General features: G+C 41.2%; 1 protein-coding gene across 1 annotated transcript; it reads right to left on the bottom strand.

Annotated features, from left to right (window-relative positions):
• Positions 1-639: 639 nt before the first annotated feature.
• On the bottom strand, positions 640-26,055 carry LOC116506294 (protein ERGIC-53-like). The gene is given in 14 exon segments (XM_032213959.1): positions 640-2,379; positions 3,505-3,626; positions 5,661-5,817; positions 6,814-6,884; positions 7,001-7,194; positions 11,029-11,161; positions 12,368-12,426; positions 14,519-14,642; positions 15,637-15,736; positions 18,659-18,720; positions 18,849-18,922; positions 18,925-18,955; positions 19,274-19,428; positions 25,788-26,055. Coding segments are annotated over 14 exon segments (1,563 nt in total). The 5' UTR covers positions 26,032-26,055; the 3' UTR covers positions 640-2,342.
• Between the last annotated feature and the right edge of the window lie 669 nt (positions 26,056-26,724).

The following is a 26,724-nucleotide window of genomic DNA, read 5'->3' as shown; positions in this document are numbered from 1 at the left end:
TTGAATTAATATGAATTATGATTGATGACTGTGGAAGAGATGCACGAAAGTTCTTTGTAACCAACTGATACATTTTCTACAGTATGAAAAAAAAGGAGGATTCTTTGTGTGGTTTGTTTTGAAAAAAAATTATTAAAAAAAAAGTAAGACTGTTTCGCTGAATGTGAATGAGAGGAATTCAATATTTGTTTAATAAAAGTGGTTTTGTCAGGACCATGGATCAGCTTTGTGCTTTTTGGGGAAACATAGGTCAGAACACTTATCCACTAACCCCAAACTGCCTCTTTTCCATCATTATTCATGATGGGCCTGTAAAAGAATTTGATTGCCACCACCATTGAAACTACGGGCAAGTTATGAAATGTGCATTATATTCCTACCAAAATTCAAAATGAGATTAGAAATGTTTCATTGTATGTCACACGGAACTACAGATGTGTGAAAATGCAAGGTATGGAGTAAAATACCTTTCACAATTATGTGCATTTCATGTGTTTGTTAGGAGAGGAGGGACCTTATATTGAAATCTATCCACTTGCTGTGGATCTAATTACTGTCGGGATATTAACTCCAGTCTTAACAATGCTTCGGAGTACAGCTTTACTGTATTTTACCCTCTGAACACAAGATACAATACCACCGATTGCTTCAATATTTTAATTCTCAGCCGGGTAGATTCACATTATGTCAAAAAGAAAATATAGATGCTTTATCTACAAGGTTTGCATCATGACCCAAGCATATTCCAAATAAAAATAAAGCAACAGAATCCACTTTTTTCTGCACAAAAGAAAGCAGTGTCTTCTTTAATGAAAACTCAAATCGCACAAACCCTTGATTTAGTAGGTCATTTTTACAACATACATTTGGTTTTCATTTGTCCAAGGCACCTGTAAAAACATTTGCTGGTGTGAAACAGAATGGATCGTGGTCCTTTTGAGTGATTTGGGTTGAGAAAGTCTGCTTATTTGTCCTCAATTTTGAGTTGTAGGAAGGTGTTCTGCAGCTACATGTTTTTCAAAACTTGGTGGAAAACGTCCAGTTTATCAATCCTAACATAACGCTGCCGATATCTTTAAAGGGAAAGAATTGCATAGATTTGTTCTGTTTCTCAAAACTGCAAACAATGTCTTCAAAATATGTAATACTGGATACAGTGAGCATTGCTTGCCTTTTAATATTTTAAGTTCAAGAGGAATTTGAGCACTTGACGATATGGGAAAGCTATTCTATTAGAATTTCTATGCACGTTAAAAAAAATGAAGTTTCAAGTCAAAATTATACAGGCAAAGATGCAGGGCACAGTAAAATCACATTTGTTGTTCTCCCTTAAGGAGGATTACAGAATAAGTGGCTAAGACTTAAGAAGACGTGAGGATGAAGAACAATAACGGTTCAGCAAAAACAGGAGAAGCCTGATTTTAAAAAAAAAAAAAAACCAACCAATGCCATCAGTGTCTATACACAATATTCCTGGCTTTGGAGAGAGGACCAAAGAAGAATACGATGCAAGTTCGATTTGAATTTTAACGTTCAACGATAACGTTTCTGAAGATCGCGGCTGTCCCGTATTCCCCCAAGCCAGATGACTTTCAAGATCATGCAAGCTAGGATCTCTTCGTTGAAGAGGGATTAAAAAACACTTTTACAAAAGTTATGATCGGTGTGAATACAATGAATACAAATAACTGTATCAAAACATGCTAAAAAGAGCTTCTTCCCGCCTACCTTTTGCTACCCAGAAAAACTGCACCGTTAAGGACTCAGCTGTTCTTACTACTTCCTCATTTCATAAGCCCTGCTTATCACTGTTTCCCCAAGTCTGTTTTTTTTTTAAACAAAGTTGAATTGGCAATCTCTAACTCTGCTCATCTAATGTCGCCCACAAAGTTACATATGTATTGCAACCTCTTATAGGTCTAAAGTGGGGTGCAGTTTCAGAACCCCAATGCCTGCTTGTCTGCCTTCCTTCCTCTCTGAGACACACAACAATTATTATACAGTCTTTCTGAATTCCATGATCTCCCCAAAACAGAATATAAAAATAAGTGTGAGAAATACTCCTGTGCCAAGACCTTACTTGGGATGTATTTTGACAATGAAGTAAAGGTATTTTCCATCCAGCCATTTCTCCTGGATGCTCAAAGACAGAATTTATCTTTTTTTCTGCCTTGGAATCTGTCCATTTTTATAACATCGCAATCCATTATTCGGTGTAGTTGATTAAGTAAGAACTCAATAATTTAAAATATTGAAGCATTTTCAACACTAAAGGATCCCTTCCCTCTTCTCCAACTAGTGCAATGCTTTCCATGCACCTCTGGAATGCACAATAGAGGCCATCAAAAGAATTTCTTTGCTGCTGCTTCTTGCTGAGTCCTGCAGACGCAACAGAAAGATAAATCTATTAGCTCAACTGACTTCAGAAAGCTTTTTGTCTATCTCAATAAGTGATTCTTTCAGAACCAGGAATGCTCTGAAATTTAGAGGAGACAGGGCAGCCCCCACCGTAAGCTTCTGGGGCTGAAATTTAATCTGAAATAATTAAGCTCACTACAGTCTTCAAGATCTCCAAACCAACTTAAGGCTAACTACTGAAATAAGATTACCCATTACTTCAAATCACAGTGAAGTGACTGACAGAAGCAAAGCCATTTAGACCAATATTATTTCCCACGAAAAAAAAAGGGTTTTGCCCTCCCTGTCTCCCAGGAGCACTCTGCAGGCCTCCCAAACCCTCTGCATGCCCCATTTTTTGTGAAAAAGGGGCATGCAGAGAGTTTCAGAGACCTGCAAAGGGCTCCTGGGAGACGGGGAGGGCAACAATGCGATGGGGGGGGGGGGTTGGGAGGCGACAAAAGGGCCTGTTGTTTGCAAAACCGGGTGTGCAGAGGATGTGGGAGGCCTGTAGAGTACTCCTGGGGGCTGGGGAGGGCAAAAACAGCCCCGTTTTTGAGAAAAACAGGCCCACTTTTCGCTCGTTTTTGCCCTCCTTAGCCCCCTGGAGCACTTTGTAGGCCTCCCAAACCCACTGCACATCCATATTTGCAAAAAACGGGATGCGTGGGGAGGGGTTTCGGGAGGCCAAAAATGCTGTATTCAGTGTATAAGACGCAGCTAAATTTTCACCCTCTTTTTTGGGGGGGGAGAGTGCATCTTATACTCGGAAAAATACAGAAGTTACATGTGACAGTGAGAATGTGAATTATAAGGAATTTTTTTTTAAAAAAATACACTTTTGAAAATTCCTAGGCATTTATATAGCAAAGACTCCACAAACATAATGGCAAAAGTGCATTTGTGCCAAGGCACCAGCATCTTAAACCCACTAGTGCCAGGGATAAGCAGCATCTCCCTGTGTCTTTCTTACCATTTAATTTTATGTGCCTGGTACATTTTTAGGGCTTGCTTAGAACAAGCCCATGTTCTTTTCTGAGCCGGTCATTCAGTTCTATTCCTCAAAGCTCCTCCCTGTTTGCAAGGTGTGTTCAAGTCGACACTCACCTGTACATGATGTAACTAATAAAGAGTAGCGTCTGGATTGCTACAAATATAAAGAAGTGGGTTGTGGATAAACATGATGGAAACGGTGGCAACTCTGGACATTTGGGTTTCTCATTTGATGGCTGAAAAACAAACAATAAACTGAGTTTTTCAACAAGCCGAATCTATGCGTGTACTCAAAATAGTTTTGATTGACATGATCCTCAATCAAATTAAAACATATGAAGAACGGTTACAGGATTTGGACATGGCTAGTCTAGAGAAAAGAAGGATTTTTTTGGGGGGGGGGGCACATGAGATAGCATATTTGAAAGGCTACCACAAAGAGGAAGGGATCAATTTATTTTCCAAAGCACCAGAAGGCAAGGGGGAGAAAAAAAACAATGGATGGAAACTAATCAAGGACAGAAGCAACCTGGAATTAAGGAGAAACTTCCTAACAAGTGAGGACAATTAACCAGTGGAACAGCTTTGCCTCCAGAAGTTGTAAATACTTCATCACTGGAGGTTTATAAGAAGAGGCTGGACGGTCACTTCTCTGAAATGGTATACGGTCTCCTGCTTGGGCAGGGGGCTGGACTAGAAGACCTCCAAGGTCCCTTCCAGTTCTATTCTGATTGATTGATGTGCATGCATGCTTTTAAAAAAAACATGTTTGTGTGTTTGAAACACCCCTGTGTTAAGAAAAGTCCAGGCTGTACTTTGGGAGTACCACTATATTGTATTTATTTTTATTCCTTTATTATTATTATAAAAAACTCAAAGTGACAAACCTACCTAATATTTCTTCCTATTTCCCACATGACAACCTTGTGAGGTGGTTTGGACTGAGAGTGGTTTGCCCAAAGTTATCCAGCTGGTTTTCATGCCTAAGTGGGGACTAGAACTCACAGGCTCCTAGTTTCTAGCCTGGTGCTTTAATCTTAAAACCAAACTAGTTTAGATTATGCACTGTGAACTATACACTAGTCTAGGAGTAAGCAACCTGCGGCTCTGGAGCCGCATGTGGCTCTTTCATCCCTCTCTGTCGCCAGTCGGCTCCACAATTGATAATGCTTTCTGTTAGGACTGATAGAGGAAAAAGGATACCGTGCTAGGAGGAAACTCTATGGTGGGGGAACCAGACTTCTGGTCGGCTCCAGAATTGAACAGGGGGCTTCCGGTTAGGAACTTTGTGGCTCTTTGAGTGTTTACGGTTGCCGACCTCTGCCCTCGTCCAAACTACAGTGCAGATTCCCAGCTGCCCCTTCTCTAGTATTACTGCTGCTGCGCAATATGGCTGCCTTCCCCTTCGCCAAGAAAGGCTATTTATGGAGAATTTGTTTTATCAGTGTTTGGTCCCATCCTAAAAGGCCAGGAAAGGACAGCTATAAGGAGATGCAACAGCAGATGATGGATCTCAGCCCTTGCCCTGTTAGTGTATGCGTGATTCTGTCACTGGCCCAAAATCACTAAAGATGCCAATTCGTCAAGTTGTAGTCATGCTTCTCATTAGGTCGAAAGGATTTAGTAGATTTACCACAGAAAACCAATAAAAAAAGCTCTGACGTTGTTTTGATAGCTGTTTTTTTTTTCAGGCCAAGGGCTTTCTGAGTGACACCATCAGGACTACATTCCAAGAAACGCTTAAGGCCGGAATAAAGCCTACATTTCATTTAGCTTTAATTTAAAATAATTAAATACTGAGCTGAGTACTCCCTTCTAGTAGTTTATGAAGTATAAGTTAACTTCCAGTTCAGGTAGTCCTCATTTAACGACACTAACTGGGATGGCAACTCCTGTGGCCACTAGGCAAAATCCCATGAGGCGGCTCAGCTTAGCAGTGGCAGTTCCAGCAATCCCAACGGGTGTCGCTGAGTGAAGCCAAAGAGGTTATAAAGCAAGGATCAACCTGGTTCCAAACCATTCTTGGAAGGAACTACCTTCATTTCAACTGCTCCGTCCATCTACTTCTCACTATCTCGGTTGTTTTGGCTGCCCGCTTACCCACAGCTACCAGCTCTGCCCACCTCTTCCCATCACCACTGTGTGCCCGCTGCACTCTGCCATTTTTGCAATTAAACGGGGATAGTCTCAGCTATCATGTTGACTTTTGGGTACCCCTCTCCTCCCTCCCTCCCCCGAAAAACCCCTAGGACACAAACAGCAATAGATACCATGTTCCTCTGGACTAAATGCTCAATATCCCTCTTTACAACATGGAGATGTTCCTTAATGTCGTTGAAATGCTGTGTGGTTTCGTAGATCCCACCAGAGGAAGCTGGGTGGTGCTGAATGCCAGTGACCAGACGCAAAGTTTCCCCCATGGAATTTCTGGAAAGAGAGTCAAGAATGCTCACATCAGAGAGGCCCTTTAATGCACCTGAACTTTCTGTGGACTCTATGGAAATTTATTTTTCTTAAAAAACATGGGGAAATATCACTTGAACAAAATTGCATTGATGTGTAGGGGTAAATATGTAATTTTTTAAAATCTCAGACATAGTTTAAAAGTCCCAGTGAGTTTGAGAGAAAAGATATACACTGGAAAAATTAATAACAATTTAAGCTATACCTAGCTTTTCATAACCTAAATTATTATTATGGCCCAGCGATGCGCTATTTACTTTCCTGGCTTTAGCTACATCCCTGGACTTGTCATTTATTTTCTCCCAAAAAAGCAAATGATCAAGTTAAAAAAAAAAAATTAACGGTGGGCTCCCCATTTTCCTCCTGTTTGCCAAAAAACCTCCCGTTCGCCTCCCCCAAAAGAGGGAAAAAGCAGCTGGCCATGGAGCTGCTGGTTTTGGGGAAGCAGCCCAACAAGCAGAAGTGCTGCGCCCAGAAAGAGGAGGGCAAAAGTGTTATTTGCGCTGCCCCCATGGGGGCAGCGGGTTGCAACCAGACAATTTTCTTCCTGCCGCACCGCCATTTGTGCTGACCACACCCACACCCCTGGACTTATTTTCTGGGTATGGGTAATATTAGGTCCACCCCCCCAAAAAATAGAGTTGGGCTTATTATTGAGGTGGGTCATATTTTCAGAGAAATACGGTATGTTATATAACTTTATTTACCGATGCACTGCAACAAGGAACTCAAATGCATTTGCTACGTCGGTAACATTAAGAGTCCTTTAAAAAAACAAACAAGCCTGTATATGATAGGCCATCTAGGAATAAACAGAGAATGTGGAATTTCAGTGAGCAAAAAAGAAAGGGAACTACTTATTGGTTGTAGTTCACACCTCAACAACAATCTTATATAATAATGTAAAACCCTTGTTGGACATAAGCTGGTATGTTATGTCTTTCACACATGAATCCTTACTTCATTTCTCCAACTTGTCTCAGAACCTCTTCTTGAGTTTTTACGATATTGCCAAGTTCTAATTGGGAAGCCTGTAATTTTAAAAAAAGAAAAGAAAAAAGAAACAGAATAGAACTGTTAGTGAAAAGGAGAAAACTGTCAAAATACAGATGTGTAACATATGTAAATATATGCACCAACAATATACCTGTCCTTCATGGCTAGGGACATTTGACCCTCTTTTGGAAATTTCTTCTGTTACCGCAGAGACGTATCTTCTCTGTTCATCCAGAATCATGTCTAATTGCTTGTTGAGCTGTTTTATTTCCAGGTGAATTCGATTTTGGCCTTCGAAGATCTGTCTCAGCTCACGATCACTTACCGTCTCAAAGATATCATCTACTTTAAAACAAAACCACACAAGTCGGAAATTCTGGCGGGTCAAATGATTCCAACGTAACTTCATTTAAACATATACTTAACCACTTGCTGTATTTTGATGTGAATTTAACTAGGGCATTTTCAGTAAGACACACAAGTCAGAGGGAAGCCCAACAACAGTTGTCTCCTTGTGATGTTTCATTAATAGCATTGTGCCTATGTACATTTGTGCCTGAAATAAATTCCATTTATGAGTCAGTGAAGTTAACAACACCTGGGTCCAAGTGAACAGATGAAGAATTTCAAAGGAGAGATAGGTTTGCAGTGGGTATGTTGTGCCTTTAAATGGATTCTACTATACTGCCGTAAAATGGCTTCTACTGTGCAGAGCAGTGGAGTTGCTTCACAGTACTCCACAAGGAGGTTCCCTCTGGTAAGGGGAAAATCCAACATTAGAAATTACGTTTGGGAGGAGCTGACACGATATGCGATCTTGGAGCTCCAAGATCGCGTTGGTATTTCTGCCGCTGGACGGTCCTTTTGGACCTAAACCATCCCGTAGAGACGGTGATAGAGAAGAGTACATCCTGCTGATCTCAGGGACACCACAAAGTCCCTGATTGATCCAGGAGAAGCTCTTATTTCCGACGACAGAAGCTGCTGAAGTTGGGACAGCTCCGGAATGGAAAGGAAGCGGAAAGAGAAAGTGTGTCAAATTGGTGGGGAAATTTTATTATTAGAAAACAGACTACCCCTCACCCTCAAAAAATAAAGCTAAATTAAAATTGAAGACAGAAGAGAGCAGGCGGAGAAATTAAGCCACATTAAACTTAGTGTGTTATCTTTTTTATTTTTATGGATGGATTTTTTGCAAATGGTTCCTATTTTTTAAACTGAATGGATTAGTTTTTCTTTTTCTATTTTTTATTCTTTTTTATACCTATGGATTAAAAGTTTTCTTTTTTTTACAATGCTCGATTGGATTGTTTTTTCTCTCCATTTAAATTTTTTTTTCTATAAATTTCAGAACATAAGAAGATATAAAGAGGAATACAAAGAGGGCTGAAACAACAGAAGAAAAAGAAGTAACACTGCCACTTAGAGGCTGGAGGCTTGGAAACATTATTCTTTCTTTTCTTTGATCATTTGACACTTCAAGGCTTTTCAGCTTGTTTACTGAGAGTGATAATAGGAAGAACACAGGTTGTTTACACAGGTGTTCTTTGGGAGTTTTATCAGCAGTTGGATTAGAGGGAAGACAAAGCCTTGACTTGAAAGATTATAATGAACTTTCTTGAAATCTAACAAAAAGCCTTGAATGCTATAGTGGCAGTGTTTACAAGTTGGAAGAATGGCGCAATAGGAAAAAGAAATTTTAACATTGCAAATGATTATGTTTGAAATTCAAAAATAATTAGTAGTAACAGAGAAAATTGAGAAGAGATTGGAGAATATAGAACACAAAACAGAAAAATGTGATGGAAAAATTGAGTATGCTTATCAAATGAAGAAAGTGGAAGACAGTTCTAAAAATTGAAGAAAAAAATGATCAAAGAGATAAGAAAAATGTGGATACTGACAGCAAACTGAGCGTGGTTGGAATTGGCAAGAGCGGAATATGGAAAGGGGAGATAGAAGGACTGGAACTCTACTTCAGATTTCAAAGTATAGAAGAAGAAATGAGAGAAAAATTGATGGAGGTAAGGAGAGAAATCTTGAGATAAGCACCAGTGATAACCAAAGATAAGCTGATGGAAGGAGCAGATGGAAGGTTTTGAGTTTTCATAAGATACGAAATGAACAACAAGTTGCAAAGAGAAGTCCATACAAAACTTACCAAGAAAGTAATCAGAATATTGATGCTATAAATGGCAAGAGACATAAGACTGCACTATTACTGGAAAGATACAGGCTGATGTAATGAAAGCGTATAATAAAAATTAAGTTAAACTTAATTAAATTTAGAGTATTATGTATAAAATGAAGTGATAATAGTTATAGTTAAATAAATGATGAATAATAACAATGCATATATACTGTATATATTAGTTTGATAATATGAAATTTTATATAAACTACAAATGGAGACTATGAGAGGAGGTTTAAAAGCTTTAATAATAAATATAACCAATTTTTATTTAGAATATGTTATAAAGATGTAAAGTTATTGGATGGTTTTAGGAGGATTTAATGGAATGCCATTATATAGTTTTACTTTAAATTTAGAATATTTCTCATAAAAACAATCATAGTCAAATGAAGGTTGAGGTACAATAATCGTAATATATATAAATATATTTGATTTAAAAATATGCTATTTGATATGAATTGTAAGTGATGACTATGGAAGGGATGCATAGAAATTTTGTAACCAACTGATATACTTTCTATAATTTGTAATGGAAGGTGGTTTTAATGTTTTTTTGTTCTGTCCGTTTGTGCTTGTTTAAAAAATAAAATGTTTTAAAAAAAGAAATTAAGTTTGGTCTGGATATTTTCCCCCTATAAATAAATACCCAGACAACACTGGGTTATCGGCTAGTCAAAATATAAAATACAAAACATACAAAGAAAAATAAAGGTAATGAAAAAATAAAGAAGGAAAAAGAGAAGAGAAAAAGTTCAGAGCAGAGAGGGAAAAGTGTTGACTTCTGACTCCTTTTGGTACAGTATAATATGGTAATAACCTGAGACCTCAACTTTTTACTTTTGTATAATAATATATACAAGTCATTTTTATAAAACATCAAATCTATCTAATCGGCAAAACCCAAAGTCAAAGTTTCATTTTTCCCCCCACCACAGGCACAAAGTCCATAAATGGTTTCCAAAGGGAATCTGATGGAACGATTGATAACAGAAAGCAACTTCAGTCTCGTCTCATCTTTTAAACCAGTTTTACAAAAATTGTATTACCAAAACAGGAGATAAAGCCGCAAAACGACAAAGGTAAACTCGTAATATTTGCAGGTTTGAAGGCTGCACTAATTTTGCTTGGCATGTTAAAAGCCACAACCCAGAAATGAGCAAAGCCAAAATCCATCTTCAGAAGGGAGTTCAGAAGGATTTTAAAGGAATGAAACAAGACTCCTAAGGTTTTTGCAAACTTTAAGGCACCTATTACCTTTCTTAAACCTCCTTCCTCTCCAACCCCACACCTTTCCAAACCCCAAAAACAAAAACTAAGCAAAAAGGAGCATTTTGGTTTCTTCACACTTGTGGAGGGGTTTTGGAAACATCTAAACTATGTTTTGGGGCGGTGTGCAGTTTCCCTGCTGCATAGTGTACCTACATGCGAAAGGAACTAGTGTGTATAGCAGACAGAATGCATTGCAAAGCAAAGATCATTTCTTCATTTTTCATTCCGGATTCCCCCGTGAAAATTGTAGAACTACAGAATCCTCTAGTCCAGGGGTTTCAAACCCCATGGGCCGGATTGCTTTGATCTGGCTCACGGGACCACCTTGGAAACAGGGAGGGACTGGCCCGCGGTGCCTGTGCCAGCATGGCCCACCCTAGCTCTATTTCCGTTGGCAGGTGGTTGCAGGCCATCACAGCCAGAAATGGGAGCTCGGGAGCCTGTTTTCGTTGGCAGAACGCTTGGGCTACCACAGGCGCCGACATAAGTGATGTTGAGCTCTCTCTCCACCCCACCCCCACTGTCTGAGGTCAACAAAGCCCTGATGCGGCCCTCAATGAAATAGAGTTTGACACTCCTGCTCTAGTCATTCTCACATGGACTGTCTAGGAAAGAATCCTGTCTGCCAACAGACCGGAAAGAATGCCCGTTGAGAAATGCTATTCTTTCAATGAAGACTTGGCTTTCTACATCGAGTCCATCCCTTGTCCACTTACCTGGCTGGCCCTGCATGTCCGGATGCTCTTTCTTAAAGTCCTCTTTCCTTTTGTCCAACTCTTGCTGGAAATGCTGAAACTCTTCTTGATATTTCTCTTTGTCCTTTTCAGCAATCTCTGCATCTGGTGGAGGCTATGAAATCAATTCTGAGTAAAAAAGCATCCTAAAATTTGACAAGCACTATTGGCATCAGGCACTCTGAGTTAACGTTTTGGGGTGTCCGAGGAACAGTGCGAAGAAACTGAACTTGCTCATATGAAACACCTGTTTGCCTTTATGTAAAGGGAACTATGGGGGCTGTATTCCCTGATTTTTACCTCTTATTTCCTGCCAGACTTTATCCTCACTTGTGAGATGAGAAAAGTCTGAAGCAGGGTGTTTGTTTTACCCTGACTATTCCAGAATCTTCTGAATCAAGCCTCTAAATGCATGAGAAGTGTACAGAATCTTTGAGTTACATCCATAATGGAGGTCTGTAGAGATTCTCAGTCCTACAGGTCATGGCCAACCCAGGACTTTCTGGGTTTTCTTCTTCTTCTTTGAAGATGTTTCGCTTCAACCTCTCTAAAAGGATGCAAATGACCAGCTGTTTCAAGGAATATCAATCCTTCCATTCCACACCATCCTGTCACAGCTGAAGAAGCTTCTTGGATGAGAAGGGAAGCGTCTTCAAAGAAAAAAACAGAAAAACCAGTTGCCTCTTGAAAAAAGCACCTTTGGGACAACCATGACTTGGATGACTGAGAACCTCCTTAGAGGGGAGGATGACTGTCAAAACTTTTGATCTGGGTCATAACTCCTCTCTCTCTCCCCCGGTAGGCCCATCAGAATTTCAAGCGGTTGCTTGAAATTGTAAGTCCAAGACTACCAGTCTGTGCACAGAAAAGGCTGCTTTAAGTGCCAAGAAAAAGCAGGGCCAGCAAGAAAGATGAAAAAAGGAGGAGTCTGGGTGAATGAAATGTCATTCTCCTCCTTCTGGGAACATAATTATGTGACGAGAACTGCCTGACTATGGCTAAAACACTCCTAGTCCTTTCATTTTTGACCTCTCCAATCTTCCATGTTTTCCTGGCATAATTAACAATGATGGAAAGACCACAAACATATAGTACAAGTCTATAATTCCATCACAAATCTATAATTAGCCTGTGTTTTTTTAAATAAAAGGTTATCTTTCCCAAAAAGGAAAGACGCCCTACTCAAAGATTCAACTTAGTTGATCTGCAACCTAGCTGCAAATTACTGTTTTATTGGGAATGCACGCTCTTGCATATTCTTAAAACTTAATTCTCTCCAAAGTGAGCATGCAGAACAAATATATAATCCAAAGGCACCTACCGTCATTTTTCCAGGCTCCGTCAATTGAAATGTCAGGAATGACAAGACATCATGATCATCTAGATTTTTAAAAAAATCAGAAATGTGTCAAAAAGAATTCGTCTACATTATCTTAACTCAGTAGAATGATGTAAAAAATCAAAAAAGACATCTCATTTTGCACATTATCTGGCTGGGAGCACAAAGGCCAACATTAGGAACGCTGAGTACATGAATGTTTGTCTATGGCCAAGATTGGCAACACACTTTCATTAACTGTGGACTAATGAGATGGGATCCACATCAAACAACAGCAAGTAATCATGAATGGACTTTTACTCCTCATTCTAGCAAGCTATGCTTTGCTAATCATGTGGGAGGAAATTTGTGTCGATAGACGGACGGACAGACAGACAAATGTCTAAACCAGATGTGCATATTTATCACAAGGTTGCATTGGACAAAAAGCAGAAGGTAAGGAAGCAAAGGAGTTTCCTACAATTTTAGGTTTCAGTAAATGATTTGGAAGACCTTCTAAAATAATTTAAAAAAACGCTCAATCACAAGGGCAAATTCTAGTTCTCTGCAGATTTAAAGGTGAATTTCAAATATTGGTCATCCAAAACATCTTATGGTCTGGAATTTAGTCATGACATTTTCTTTTCATTTGAGGAGTTAAGTCAAATACTTTCTTAACCTTGACCCTCTTAAGATGTCTGGACTTCAGCTCCCAGAATTCCTCAGCCAGCATTAGTGGCTGGGGAATTCTGAGACTTTCAGACATCTTAAAATGGACTAAAAGTTGGGAGACATTGCCTTCCTTATTGTACCAGAGCATAGCTGGGTTCCAAGCAGTGGTGGGTTGCAGGCGGTACGCCCCAGTACGGGCGTACCGGTGTCTGCTGGAGCACTGGACACGGTTCGGGTACGGTGCTCCGGAGGGCGCACCCACCCGCCCGACTCCTCACATGTATTTGAGCTCTTTGGGGGTTCCACGCATGGCACCTGCGTGACGCTCCACCAAGCATCTGAAGCGTCAGAGGCTTGTGGAGGCGTCATAAGAGGTAAGGATGCATGCATGTGCTGCGCGCGTTCATGTGGTGGACGCCGGGCCCCGGAACCCACCACTGGTTCCAAGGTATCACTGCTGCTTTGAGCTTACATTCCTCTAAACTGTAGTCCTCTCCTACAAGATCCATGGAATAATGAGCTGGACAGATTTCAAAGCAGACCGAGAGATTAATGGACATGAAAAGAAACATGAATTCTTTTTCTGAGAATACCCAGTCCTTTGAACACACCTTCAATTTACATTAGGGCGTGGCCAGTGGTGTGTTCTGGATCCCGTTCCAACTGGTACATTTGGAACTGACCCGGCGGCGTCCACATGGACGCGCACATCACACATGCATGTGTCTTAACACCTCTGCGACGCTCCAGCTGCTCAGCGGAGCGTCGTGCAGGGGCTGTGTATGCCACGCGCGTGCGCAGAAGCACCGAAGACTTAAAAGACTGGTAAGGAGCTCGGGCGGGCAGGTGGGCCCTGTGGAGCACTGGAACGGTATCCGGTGCTCCGGGCAGACTCCAGTACGCCCGTACTGGGACATACCGCCTTCAACTCACCACTGGATGTGGCTGAAAAGGACACACCTGTCATCTTCCACCTGGTGTAAACAAGTGCCAAGAGGACAATTTCTTGACCCCATACAGTCTACTTAATTTTTCTGCTGCTACCAGTGGTGGTTTCGGATCCTGTTGTAACCGGTACAGTGCAATGGGATAGGGTGTCCACATGAACGTGTGCAGCATGCATGCAGCACGGGCATGCGTACTTATACCGCCCATGATGCTCCAGCTGTTTGGCGATGAACCGCACAGGTGCCGTATGCTCCATGTGTGTGCGCGGAAGCCTCAAACAGCTTAAATACCGGTAAGGAGCGGGGGGGGGGACACTCCGCAGCACCGTACCGGAATGGTACCTGGGTGTACCGGTCGTAACCCACCACTGGCTGCTACCCAAAAAGATGACCATCTTTGTGTCAGCTTCAGTTTTTTTAAAAACAGATATTAAGTCTGCAGGCATTTTGACTCAATATCTATCTATCCCAACAAGACAACTCATTTCTTGGGCAAAATCATCAGGGGAGAGGTAACTTGAATGGTAAAAGTCACCTGCGAGGCCACCCGTTGCTGCGGAGATGCCAAAGTAACCTTGAGTAGGCAGCACCATGTTTTCAACTCTGGCACAAAACTCGTAGTCCTCTTTGTCTGGAGTAAAGCCATTGTTTATTAAGACCTTGGAAGAAAAAGAGACAGAGACGAATCCATTTGATGCAGAATTAGGCCAATGGTCTACTACATAGCTGTCCAATCTTTTGACTTGCCTAGGCTGCACAGAGTGAAGAGGAATTGTCTTGGATGGCATATAAAATCTATAATAGTTCATGTATATAAATATAAAGAGCCGTGGGGATACAGGGGTTAGAATATAGTACTGAAGGCGACTTTTGCTGACTGCCAGCAGTTTGGCAGTTCAATTCTCACAGGCTCAAGGTTGACTCAGCCTTCCGTGGGTAAAATGAGGAGCCAGATTGTTAGGGGCAATAGGCTGACTGTGTAAACCGCTTAGAGAGGGCTATAAAGCACTGGTAGGGTAGTATATAAGTCCAAGTGTTATTGCTATTGCTAAAGCACATAATAATGTTAAAAGTTTACAATTGCGTGGGGCCGCATCACTAGCTACCCAGGGCTGCATTCAGCCCATGGAACTGCAGGACTGGTTTACGAACTGAAGAAGCATTTTGGATGAGAAGTGAAAAGTTTTCAAGGAAAAAACCCAAGAAAGTCCAGTTGCCTTTTGGAAAAGCACCTTTGGGACAAACATGACCTAAATAATTAAGAATCTCTATAGACCCTGGTCTACCTAGTAAATCTGTATGCAACTAAGGCTTTTCCCACCAGTCCTGTGACCTAAATCATTTGATAGGAATACTAAATTATGTCAGACAACTTTTTTTTCAATTATCATCCTCAGCCAGTATGTTGTTTAAAGTACATGAAAAAATCTCTTTTGTCCTCCAAGATAAAAACAGTCTGTTTCTGGGTCTCAAGCTTTGCGTCCAGGGACGGAGAAAGATCTGAAAGATCTTATCGACTTGTGATACATGATGACTGCCAGATTTCTCTTCCCACCCCCAAAGTATACTTTTAACTCCCGAGTTTCGATTATTCAAAAACCACATCATTAAATATGCATACAGGGAAGTAGAACGAGAGCTGAAGTTACTTACAGAGAGTATCTTCTGATAGTAAACAACTTTTGCACGGACGGGATAAGGCTTGTTACGAAAATCTCTTTGGCATGATGCCAACGCTTGGGTGGACCCATCGCTTTAAAAGAGAGAAACCTCTTATCAATACAAACTTAGTCAGGATAAGCCACAGATGAAAACGAAAACCCATCTACATGATGTATGGTCCATCTGAATAATACAAAAATAGAAGCCGTCTATAAGTAGTCCTTGACTTACGACCAGAATGGGGACCAGAATTCCCCCTTTGCCTTTTCGCCATGGTTTTTAAAGTGAATCCCTGTGGTGGTTCACGGAATCAGTGGTCGTTAAGTGAATCTGGTTTTCCCCATTGACTTTTGGGAACCTGCTGGTCACATATGGTGATCACATGACTCTGGGACATCGCAACCATTGTAAAAACAGGCCAGAAAACCTGAGTTTTGATCATGAGACTCTAAGGATGCTTCGATGGGCATAAAGTGAGGACTGGTCCTAAGTAAATTTTCGCAGGTGGGTTTTTTTTGGTTGTTGTTAACTTTGGTCACTTAGTGAATGGTTGTAAATTGAGGACTACTTGTATTCAATGAATAAAAAACTACAATCTCATCTCACCAAACAACAACTTAAACCATGACATAATGCATAATGTCTAAACCTGGATTAAGAGGAAGTCTGGTTATTATACAATACAATAGCAGAGTTGGAAGGGACCTTGGAGTCTTCTAGTCCAACCCCTGCCTAGGCAGGAAACCCTATACCGTTTCAGACAAATGGCTATCCAACATCTTCTTAAAGACTTCCAGTGTTGGGGCATTCACAACTTCTGGAGGCAAGCTGTTCCACTGATTAATTATTCTAACTGTCAGGAAATTTATCCTCAGTTCTAAGTTGCTTCTCTCCTTGATTAGTTTCCACCCATTGCTTCTTGTTCTACTCTCAGGTGCTTTGGAGAATAGTTTGACTCCCTCTTCTTTGTGGCAGCCTCTGAGATTTTGGAACACTGCTATCATGTCTCCCCTAGTCCTCCTTTCTATTAAACTAGACATACCCAGTTCCTGCAACCGTTCTTCATATGTTTTAGTCTCTAGTCCCCTAATCATCTTTGTTGCGTATTGTTTATTGTGGCATGCTTAGCACACATTCATCATTAAGATGTCAGTTTTGAACTGGAATGGATGTGGTAAGGCTCATGAAATAAACAAACAAACCTGGGAACAATGGATAAATCTTCTCAAAAGATCACTACTCCCAGAATTAACACTGGGTATGTCCTTAGTTGGACTGGCATTTCATGGTGAGGGAAGCAAAAGACTGGCATCGTGGGCACACAAGATGAGAAGCTGGTGAAGTATGAGCTGAGGAGATGAAGCACAGGGAATAGAGTGGCAAAGAGGAATTGAGCCAAAATGTTAAGGAGTTTGATGGGAAGGATAAGGAAGTGGGATGGAATTTCACTTAAGAGACAAGTGACAAAATGACCTAAGCTGCTCTAGCAATTGAACTTGCACCACTTGGACTGGGGACCAAGAAATGAATTTCAAGGCATTCAACTGCTCATGCTTTGGTCACCTTATGATTGGACTATTGCAATCTGCTCTACATGGAGCTGCCCTTGAAAACCACTGAGAAGCAGTAACTGGTCTAGAATGTAGAGACAACAGGCAATTAATTGTGGGACATTCACATCATGGAACATCTTTGCTTTGCAAGCTATACTAGTTCCCAGTAGATTTCCAGTTAACCAAAACTGCTACTTATCACCAGTATAGGGACTGGCAATCTAAACAGCCCTCTCTCTTCCTGCCGATCCTGTATGATCTGGCACAGTTAGTATACACCAGATTCCATCAGTTAATCAGTCGTGTGATGGGACCTAGTAAGTAAACTTTATCTTTGTAGCATCTCCCCTCCAGAACAGCCTTCTCCCTGAGATCTGTCTGGCCCCCCACACTGACCATGTTTGAAAAAGCCCTTAAAACAATAGAATGAAAGAGTTGGCCTTGGAGGCCTTCTAGTCCAGCCCCCTGCTCAGGCAGGAGACCCTATACCAGGAGTGTTCAAACTTTTTGCAAGGAGGGCCAGATTTGGTGAAGTGAAAATGTGTGGGGCCAACCATTCAGCCTGACATTCTTTGAACCATTAATATTTAATGCAAATGAACTATTTTATGAAAGACTAAACAAATAACTCTAAAGAGGCTACAGGCTGCTCAAAATTTGAAAACGGGCTGCAATTGGGCCCCGGGGCTGGACTTTGGACATGCCTGCCCAATACCATTTCAAACAAATGGTTGTCCAATCTCTTCTTAAAAACCTCCAGGGTTGGAGCACCCACAACTCCTGGAGGCACTATTTAATTGTTCTGTCAGGAAATTTTGCCTTGGTTCTAGATTGCTTCTCTCCTTGATTAGTTTCCACTTATTGCTTCTTGTCCTGCACTCGGGTGCTTGGAGAATAGCTTGACTCTCTTTTCTTTGTGGCAACCCCTGAGATATTGGAAGACTGCTATCATGTCTCCCCCAGTCCTTCTTTCTATTAAACTAGACATACCCAGTTCCTGCAACCATTCTTCATGTTTTAGTCTCCAGTCCCCTAATCGTCTTGTCACTCTTCTCTGCACTCTTTCTAGAATGCAGGCGGCTTCCTGTGCTATATTGTTTTTAGAATGTATCGTTTTTAGAATGGTCTTCCTTGTTCCACTCACCTGTACGTTTCTACTTGCACTTTTTAATAATGGCTTTTATTACTGTACACCACTGAGAGCTGTCATGGAGGTGAGAAGTTCATAACTTAAGAAAAAAGATAAAGAAGCAGTACTAATAGTTATGGTTCTGTGCACTCTACTTTATAACTTTCAAATTTTTTCCAATACTTGGAACCCAAGTTATTTGTTCTATCCGCTCAGCAAAAATTAATAAATAGACAAAACACACACACACACACACACACACACCACACACACACACACACACACACCTCCTCTGGAAAAACCAAGATAGATCAGATCAAATTCAACCTACTTTTGATGGTCATAATGGAGTTTGCCATTATTGCCGACAACAATCACCGCAGGGTTGTTTTTCTGAGAGAGAAGGAAATAAAAATCAGCATAAAGATGGGAGAAGATATGAAGACTGAAAAATCAAGTAGGTCCACAGAAATTATTTGAAGTTCAACCCACAGCATAAACCTCAATGTCCTCTCACTCACCTTTGCATCGTTGTCAAAGGAGTCAAAGAAGATGCCAACACCATTCCAGTTATCTGCTGCACCAAAACTTGGCCATCCAATCCTTGTCCTTCAGTATACCAGATTGCCTGTTCAGACACATGGAAATCTAAGCAAATTGTAGGCCCTCCAATTCATGCAACCACCATGTTTGCAAACTCCTGACCCCATTCTTATCTTGTTTCATGTTGGAGGCACCAGTTAAGGCGCTTCTGGGTTGAAAGGATTAGTGGGTGACATCACTATTGCCCACTACCAGGAACCTGTGGGGGCTCCTTTCATGCCCCCATCAAGGAGCTGGAACAAATGACAAGAGCTCAGCCCACCATGCAGCAACAGTTGGGTCTCGAATGCGGGCTTGCTAACCTCCAACCCAATGTTTGCAAACTGCAGCTGGTATGACGTACCAATCCATCAGCTCCTACTCGCCCTCTTCCAGTCACTCGGAAGGTCACTTCAATTTCCCAATATTCAAATATGGATTTGTTTTTTGTCCATACGGATCCTCTTTGGCTTTTCAACGAAGGAGTTATTCTGATCTGATCAGCACTGGGGATAGCATCTAAAAAGGAAGGTCACCATTTTTAATGGTATGTTAAAAACCATACTTGTTAAAAGAACTCCAAAATATTTGTACATTAGATTTTTTTAATCCTGTCTTTATTATTTTTTTATAGCTAACTCAGGGGTCGGCAACTTTAAACACTCAAAGAGCCACCACAGTCCTAACCAGAAGCCCCCTGTTTAATTCTGGAGCCAACCGGAAATCCGGTTCCCCCACCATAGAGTCTCCTCCTAGCGCAGCATCCTTTTTCCCTCTACCTGTCCTAACTGAAAGCCCTATCAATTGTGGAGCCGAACAGCGACAGGGAGCCACAGCAGAGGGATGAAAGAGCCGCATGCAGCTCCAGAGCCACAGGCTGCTGACCCCTGTACTAACTCAAGGAAGCACGTACTTAAATATTCCTCTCCTATTTTGTCCACAACAACCTTGTGAAATAAGTGGGGCTAAAAGACTCACTTAACAACTGCAACACTTTGTAATAGAATTTCAATCTCAACTGTGGCCATAATTCAAGGATTACTTGTTAATATTGACCACAATGAACAAGGCTAATCATCAGGAATACAAAAGCACTCAAGATTTTAAAAACTGAACTTCAAAAGCTCAGAATAGCTATTTTCCAACCCACTTCCCAGGTTTCAAATTTACAAGAAATTTCTAAACTGTGGAGTGCTTTGGGAACTTGAGTTAGCTTTGCAAATTGTAAGACTGTAGCTTCGGCCCACTTTAGTCCAGAGACTCATTTGTAGATCTGGGATTTGGAGACCAAACAGTTTGTGGACATTATAGAGTTAGAATCTGGCATGAATCAGGCACATCCAAGCAAGAATAATGTTGCATTAAACAGCAGTGCCATATCAGAGAGCCAGACTTTGCTTGGGAACATCCAGGTTCGCAGCCCTATTGGACCCTGGACCGCAGTGAGTGATTCTCGGTTGCTTGCTTCTCTCTGACTCATCAAATTAAAAAGCAAAATGAAATAAATAAGACTACAGAGGAATCACTGAGTCGTCATCTGTACCTCTATAACTGACTGGTTTGGTTCTGCAACCCAACAAAACAGACACAGACTTCAGAGGATAATCAGAACTGCAGAAAAAACAATTGCTACCAACCTGCCTTCCATCGAGGACCTGTACACTGCACGAGTCAAAAAGAGGGCTGTGAAAATATTTACAGACTCCTCGCATCCTGGACATCAATTGTTTCAACTTCTACCCTCAAAACGACGCTATAGGGCATCAGAACAACTAGACACAAGGACAGTTTCCCCCCGAATGCCATCACTCTGCTAAACAAATGATCCCTCAACACTGTCAAACTATTTACTAAGTCTGCATTACTATTACTATTAGTCTTCTCATCGTTCCTATCACCTATCTCCTCCCACTTATGAATGTTTGACTGTAACTTTGTTGCTTGTATCCTTATGATTTATATTGATTGTTCCTAGTATGATTTGATTGCTTATTCTACCCTATGGCTATTTTTAAGGGTTGTACCTTATGATTCGTGACAAATATATCTTGTCTTTTTATGTACACTGAGAGCCTAGGCACCAAAGACAAATCCCTTGTGTGTCCAATCCACTTGGCCAATAACAAATTCTATTCGATTCTGTTCTATTCAGCTCTTACAAAGGCAGATCCTGAATTCAGAATCACCGAGATGAAAGGAATTTAGGACCTAATCCAAAGAAACTCCTAATCTTATCACAGTGGGGAAAAACACACACGCTGTGCTATTCCCAAGCTAAGCTACTGTACATAGTCTAGAAGAGTAGCCCACAACCTTTGGGACACTGGGGACCAGTTTGGTGGAGATACGTTTTTTCCGCGGAACGGGGTGTGCATGGTTTCATGTGCTGCCTGCATCCCCTGGATGGGGCTTTGCTTGTTTGCACAGCCCAGTTTCTGGCATGTTGCGGTCTTGTGCTAGTCCATGGACCAGGGATTGGGGATCCCTGTTCTAGAAAACAAGATTTCAAAGGATCAATTTTCATAAATGAAAGGCAGGTTGTCTGTAGATCACAATATGGATTTTATATTACATTTTGCAGGTTGCAGTAAACACATACCAATCTGCTCTTCAATCCCAATACTATATTCTAGGAGGTGTTAGGAAACGTGATAATTGTTTAAAACAAATTGTTTTAAAGATTAACACAGCACTTTCTTAGCTGTTCTTCAGTTCTAACTTAAAAGGCTATTACGTTAAATGCTAGTTTTTGTCCAATTGGCGTTAATTCGCTTTGTATTTCAAGTGTTGATTTTAATCAGTAACAAAAAGTCAACATGTTACTTAAAAAAGAAGTAAAGCCTAGAGTAGTTGTCCACCAAAAAGAGAGTTCAAAAGTAATACCCAGTTTTAAGATAAACAATTTATTATAAACCAGAATGGATAAACAACTGAAAAGTGTGTCTATGTACCAGGAATGGGTGTTCTGTTCATATGTAAAGCGGGACAAGGCTGTCTCACATTCTAGAGATCAGGGGTGTCCAGCCTTGGGAACTGTGAATTTCAACTCTTTGAATTCTGGAAATTGAAGTCACAAGTCTTAAAGTTGCCAAAGACACCCCTGCTGTAGATAGTAATGAATCACCATATAGCCAGAGTTTATACTGTCAATTCCAAAATTTGACTCAGCTACTCAAGAACATGAAATGGAACGGCAAATGATCAAGAAATGATTGACAGACAAAAAAACTAAAGACATCAGCTTAGTTTTTACATATTGTATGAACATAAAGATATTCAGTCACACTTTTTATACTTGACATATATGAACAAGCCACTCTGCAAAATCTGATCTTTAACTTCCAATCTAGACAGGATAAAGAAGAAACGAAAGCATGTTATTATGCTAAAGTTGCTATATCCAATGGAGCATATTTGCCGTTAGTTCACATGAATCCTAGCCATATGGCAGAATATAAATTATCATCCTGCAGTCACATGTCAACACGAACACAAACAAAAGGCACTTTTAGCTATAAAGAGTAAAGGCAGAAGGCTATTGTTTCAAATTTAGCCATCTTATGTAATAGAGTAATTCCAAATAGAGCAGGAAAAAAAGAAATTAATTCCCTGAAGGAACCAGGGATCCAGAGATCTCTTATTGAAACACCTTCACACCTCAATGCCATATCATATGGTTGATTTCCTATAATGAAAGATGATTATTAGTCATCTGCCTTAGAAAACAGCAGAATTCCCTATGGAAACAGTAAATAGCTGAAATAGGGTTACTCTTCCAGCAGGCCCTGAAAACCTAAATCTTTTACAAATTATAATTTAAGCACATCATAATCTTTAACAATAAAGTATGATGGTATCTGTGCCGATACATTATGCCAAAAAGGCAAAAGTGCCAAGAATGCCATCACCTGCTATAATGGAAAAACTGTTAACAAAGAGCTGGGAGACTTCTCAGCTATGACAGATGTAGAAGTTTGGTTTCAATGATTGAATTAATTTAGTTTCTCAAGAAGGAGAGGCACAACTTTTAGATTTTTCAATGACAATGTTAAATAAGTATGGAATAGAAAGACCAGAGGGAGGGGGGCTACTTGCAGGGTTTGAGAGTAAGGAAAAGAGAGTATCTTTGTCAGTATAGGAGACAAAATTCTCATTCCACTCATCTAACATGAGACTTTATGGAATCTGCAGCAAGAGACTATATATATATAAAATTTATTGCTACATATAATATGGTGAGTATATGATCACTTGGAACAGTAATTAAATACTCATTATATCATATGTTGCAAAAATTGTTATTTTTTAAAAATACAGCAATGTTTTTCAAAAGGTGCGTGGATTTCCCTAGCCAGGGAAACTCTGAGAGTTGAGTCCATACATTTTAAAGTAGCCGTATGAAAAACACTGGTATACAGTAATATAGTGCATCTGAGTTTAATTTGAATATGAGTACATTTACATCATGGCATCCAGCCCTCTCAATTCCTGGTAAATAGATGGGGAAGAAATGGAGGTAGTAACAGATTTTATTTTCCTGGGCTCCAAGATCACCACAGATGGGGACTGCAGCCAATAAATTAAAAGATGCTTGCTCCTGGAGAGGAAAACTATGGCAAATCTAGACAGCATACAAAAAAGCAGACACATCACCCTACCAACAAAAGTGTGTATAGTCAAGGCTATGGTTTCCCAGTTGCAATGTATGGCTGTGAAAGTTGGACCATAAGGAAGGCTGAGCGCCAAAGAATTGAGATTGAGGCCTTTGAACTATGGAGCTGGAGAAGACTCCTGCAAGTCCCTTGGACTGTAAGGTGATCAAATCGGTCAGTCCTAGAGGAGATCAACCATGACTGCTCTTTAGATGGCTGGATCCTGAAGATGAAATTCAAATACTTTGGCCACCTAATGAGAAAGAAAGACTCACTGGAGAAGAGCCTAATGCTGGGAAAGACTGAGGGAAAAGAAGGGGATGACAGAGAATGAGGTGGCTGGATGGAGTCACCGAAGCAGTAGGTGTGAGTTTAAATGGACTCCACAGGACGGTCGAGGATAGGAAGACCTGGAGGAATGTTGTCTATGGGGTCACAAGGGTTGGATATGATTTCGCAACTAACAAGAACATATTTGCCCAGGAACTTTTAATATTTTGTGTCCTACTTACCCTGGTTTGTATTAGGTTGCTCCAAAACATTGGTAATGTGGACTAATGCTTATCTACTCAGAGCATCAAATGTATTATTTATACGTTGCCTTCATTTTTTTATAAACAACTCAGGGCAACAAGATTCCTAATACTCCTCCCTACTCCTATTGTCACCAGAACAACAACTCTTGAGTATTCAGTTGGGTTGAGAGAGAGTGGCTGGTCCAAAGTCACCCAGTTACTTTCATGCCTAAGGTGGGACTAGCACTCACAGTCTCTTGGGTTCTAGGCCAGCACTTTAACTACTACAGCAAACTGATTTTCTTTTCCAGATATCCTCATCAAGCAGAGCTAAATACCTATGGTGATTTTCAGTCATCCAGCTCATGGTTGTCCCAGTTGCCTCTTGAAAAAGCACCTTTGGCACTCCTCAAGCAGAGGAACATCCGGCTTTTGCCAGGCAAAGAAATTCTGGATCAAGTAATCACTTTTCTTATTCTATCCTCAAAGGCAAAGAATTAGGGTTTTAGAAGATGAATCAGCGCAGGAAAAGGCAATATGTCTGAGCTAATGGTTCAAGAGTGATTAATGGGGTTTCCTCCCATTAAGAAACATAAATCATATCTGGATCACAGGATTCTTTGCATTATTTGTCCCTGAAGGGCAAGTTGTGAAAGAATACTTTATGATTTTTTAAACCCAAACACATAACTTCGTAACTTTGGGCCAATCACTCTCTCTCTCTCTCTCTTCCCAACCCACCTCTGGGATTGAGAAACGAAAATGTCCATTCCTTCTTTACACCCATTTGTATTAAAGAAAGATGAGGCAACAGCTCACAAAGGCTGGATGTTACCTTTAGAGATAAGATGGTGATGCAAGAAAGAATCAATTTTTTTTTCATTCCCCTAAACCGTTCTTGTCTGCCCGGAATTCACACATCGGACATTAATACAATCCAGTGAGGTATTTCAAGAGAAGAGTCCTCCACTCCTCTGCTTGCAACAGAATATCTTATGCAACCAGGCATGACATTTTGGGCTTGGACAACCTGGAACTACGTGGATTAAGGTCAAGCATAGTACACAAAATTGTCTGCTACAAATTGTCCTACCTGTCAACGACTACTTCAGCTTCAACTGCATAATACATGGGCAAACAATAGGTACAAACTCAAGGTTAACGCTCCAAACTCGATTGCAGAAACTAGGACTTCAGCAACAGAATAGTCAATGCCTGGAATGCAATACCCGACTCTGTTGTTACATCCTCAAACCCTCACAGCTTCAACCTTAAACTGTCTAGCGTGGATCTCACCCCATTCCTAAGAGGTCTGTAAGGGGGTGTGCAAAAGGGCACCAGGGTGCCTACCGTCCCTGCCCTACTGTCCCCATTTATTCGTACCCATTTCATGTATTCCTAATCATGTTTATACTTATACCTGTTATCTCGTACATGTTTGACAAACTAAATAAAAAAAAATAAATAAATGTTCCTATTAAGACCACAGAGAAATCACTTCCCTGATTTATAAGCCAACCAAGAGCCCCGGATAAGCTAAACTGAGCCGCCAACCCAAGCCAGCTGCACTCTGCGTATGCCCAGAGGCCCCTGCCTTCCCGAGCTGCACTCCAAGGCTAATCGCTTGATCCTTCAGAATAGATTCCCAAGCCGATCGCAAGGTCAAAGGAAGACCCGTTTCCCCCCCTTGGGGAATGAGAGGGCTACTTACTGCCCGTGTGCACCCAGAAGGGCACAGATCCGTCCGGCTGCACCAAGTGCGGACCCTTGAAGCTGTACTTGTATTCGAACCGCCGGTGAGGCACCGCCGCCCCGGAAGCGCCGCCGCTTTCCGCCTGGCCTGTGGCGTCTGCCGGGGAGAGGAAGAGGCTGCTCAGGCACAGACACACGGCGACCAAGAGCTTCTTCGCGGCCACCGCCGCCGAACCGTCCTCCCGAGCCCTGAGCGCCACCATCTTGGACTCTGCTGCATGGAACCCGGCTTAGCCAACAGGGCGCTCGCTGATTGGTCCGGCCACCAGGAGGGCGGTGCCTCCCGCGGCCAAAGGGCAAGGCGTACGGTACTTTGCTCATAGAGGGCGTGACGTCCTCGGCCACGCCTTTCAGGCCCCGCCCTGAAAGCGAAGCAAGTGGGAGGAAGAGCGGTTTTTTCGGATTTGGCTGTTAACAATCGCTCGGTGCTTTTTTCGCATTGGGGGAAAAACACGTTTCCTTGGAACATTAATTTATAAGGATTAACTAGTTTAAAGCAATGCTGCTTTAATGGGGACGGTTGATCGGCAAAGGAGAAATACAACGGGGCCGGCTTGCTTCTCTCTTATTATTAAGTTATTTAATTTACTTAATATATTTTTATTTATTTATTTCATCCATCATTGAATTAGATAACAGATATAAGTATAAACATGATTAGGAATACATGAAATGAATAGGAATGCAAGGGAAAATTAACTCTTTAACTGGCTGGGTCCCATCATCCCCTGCCAGAAGCATAGTGTGAGGCAGGGAGTGATGGCAGTTGTAGTCCTTGGCCTCTGAAAAGCGGTCGTTCAGGTGGGAAGTCTAAGCCTGTCAGGAAAAAAAAAAGGAAAGGTAGCCTGAGTACAGGTGTGTCCTTGACTTACGACCACAAGTGAGCCCAAAATTTT

The sequence above is a fragment of the Thamnophis elegans genome, chromosome 3, assembly GCF_009769535.1.
Source record: "Thamnophis elegans isolate rThaEle1 chromosome 3, rThaEle1.pri, whole genome shotgun sequence".
Lineage (NCBI taxonomy): Eukaryota > Metazoa > Chordata > Lepidosauria > Squamata > Colubridae > Thamnophis > Thamnophis elegans.
The sequence above is the reverse complement of the archived record's forward strand: the minus strand, read 5'-3'. Positions and strand labels throughout refer to the sequence as shown.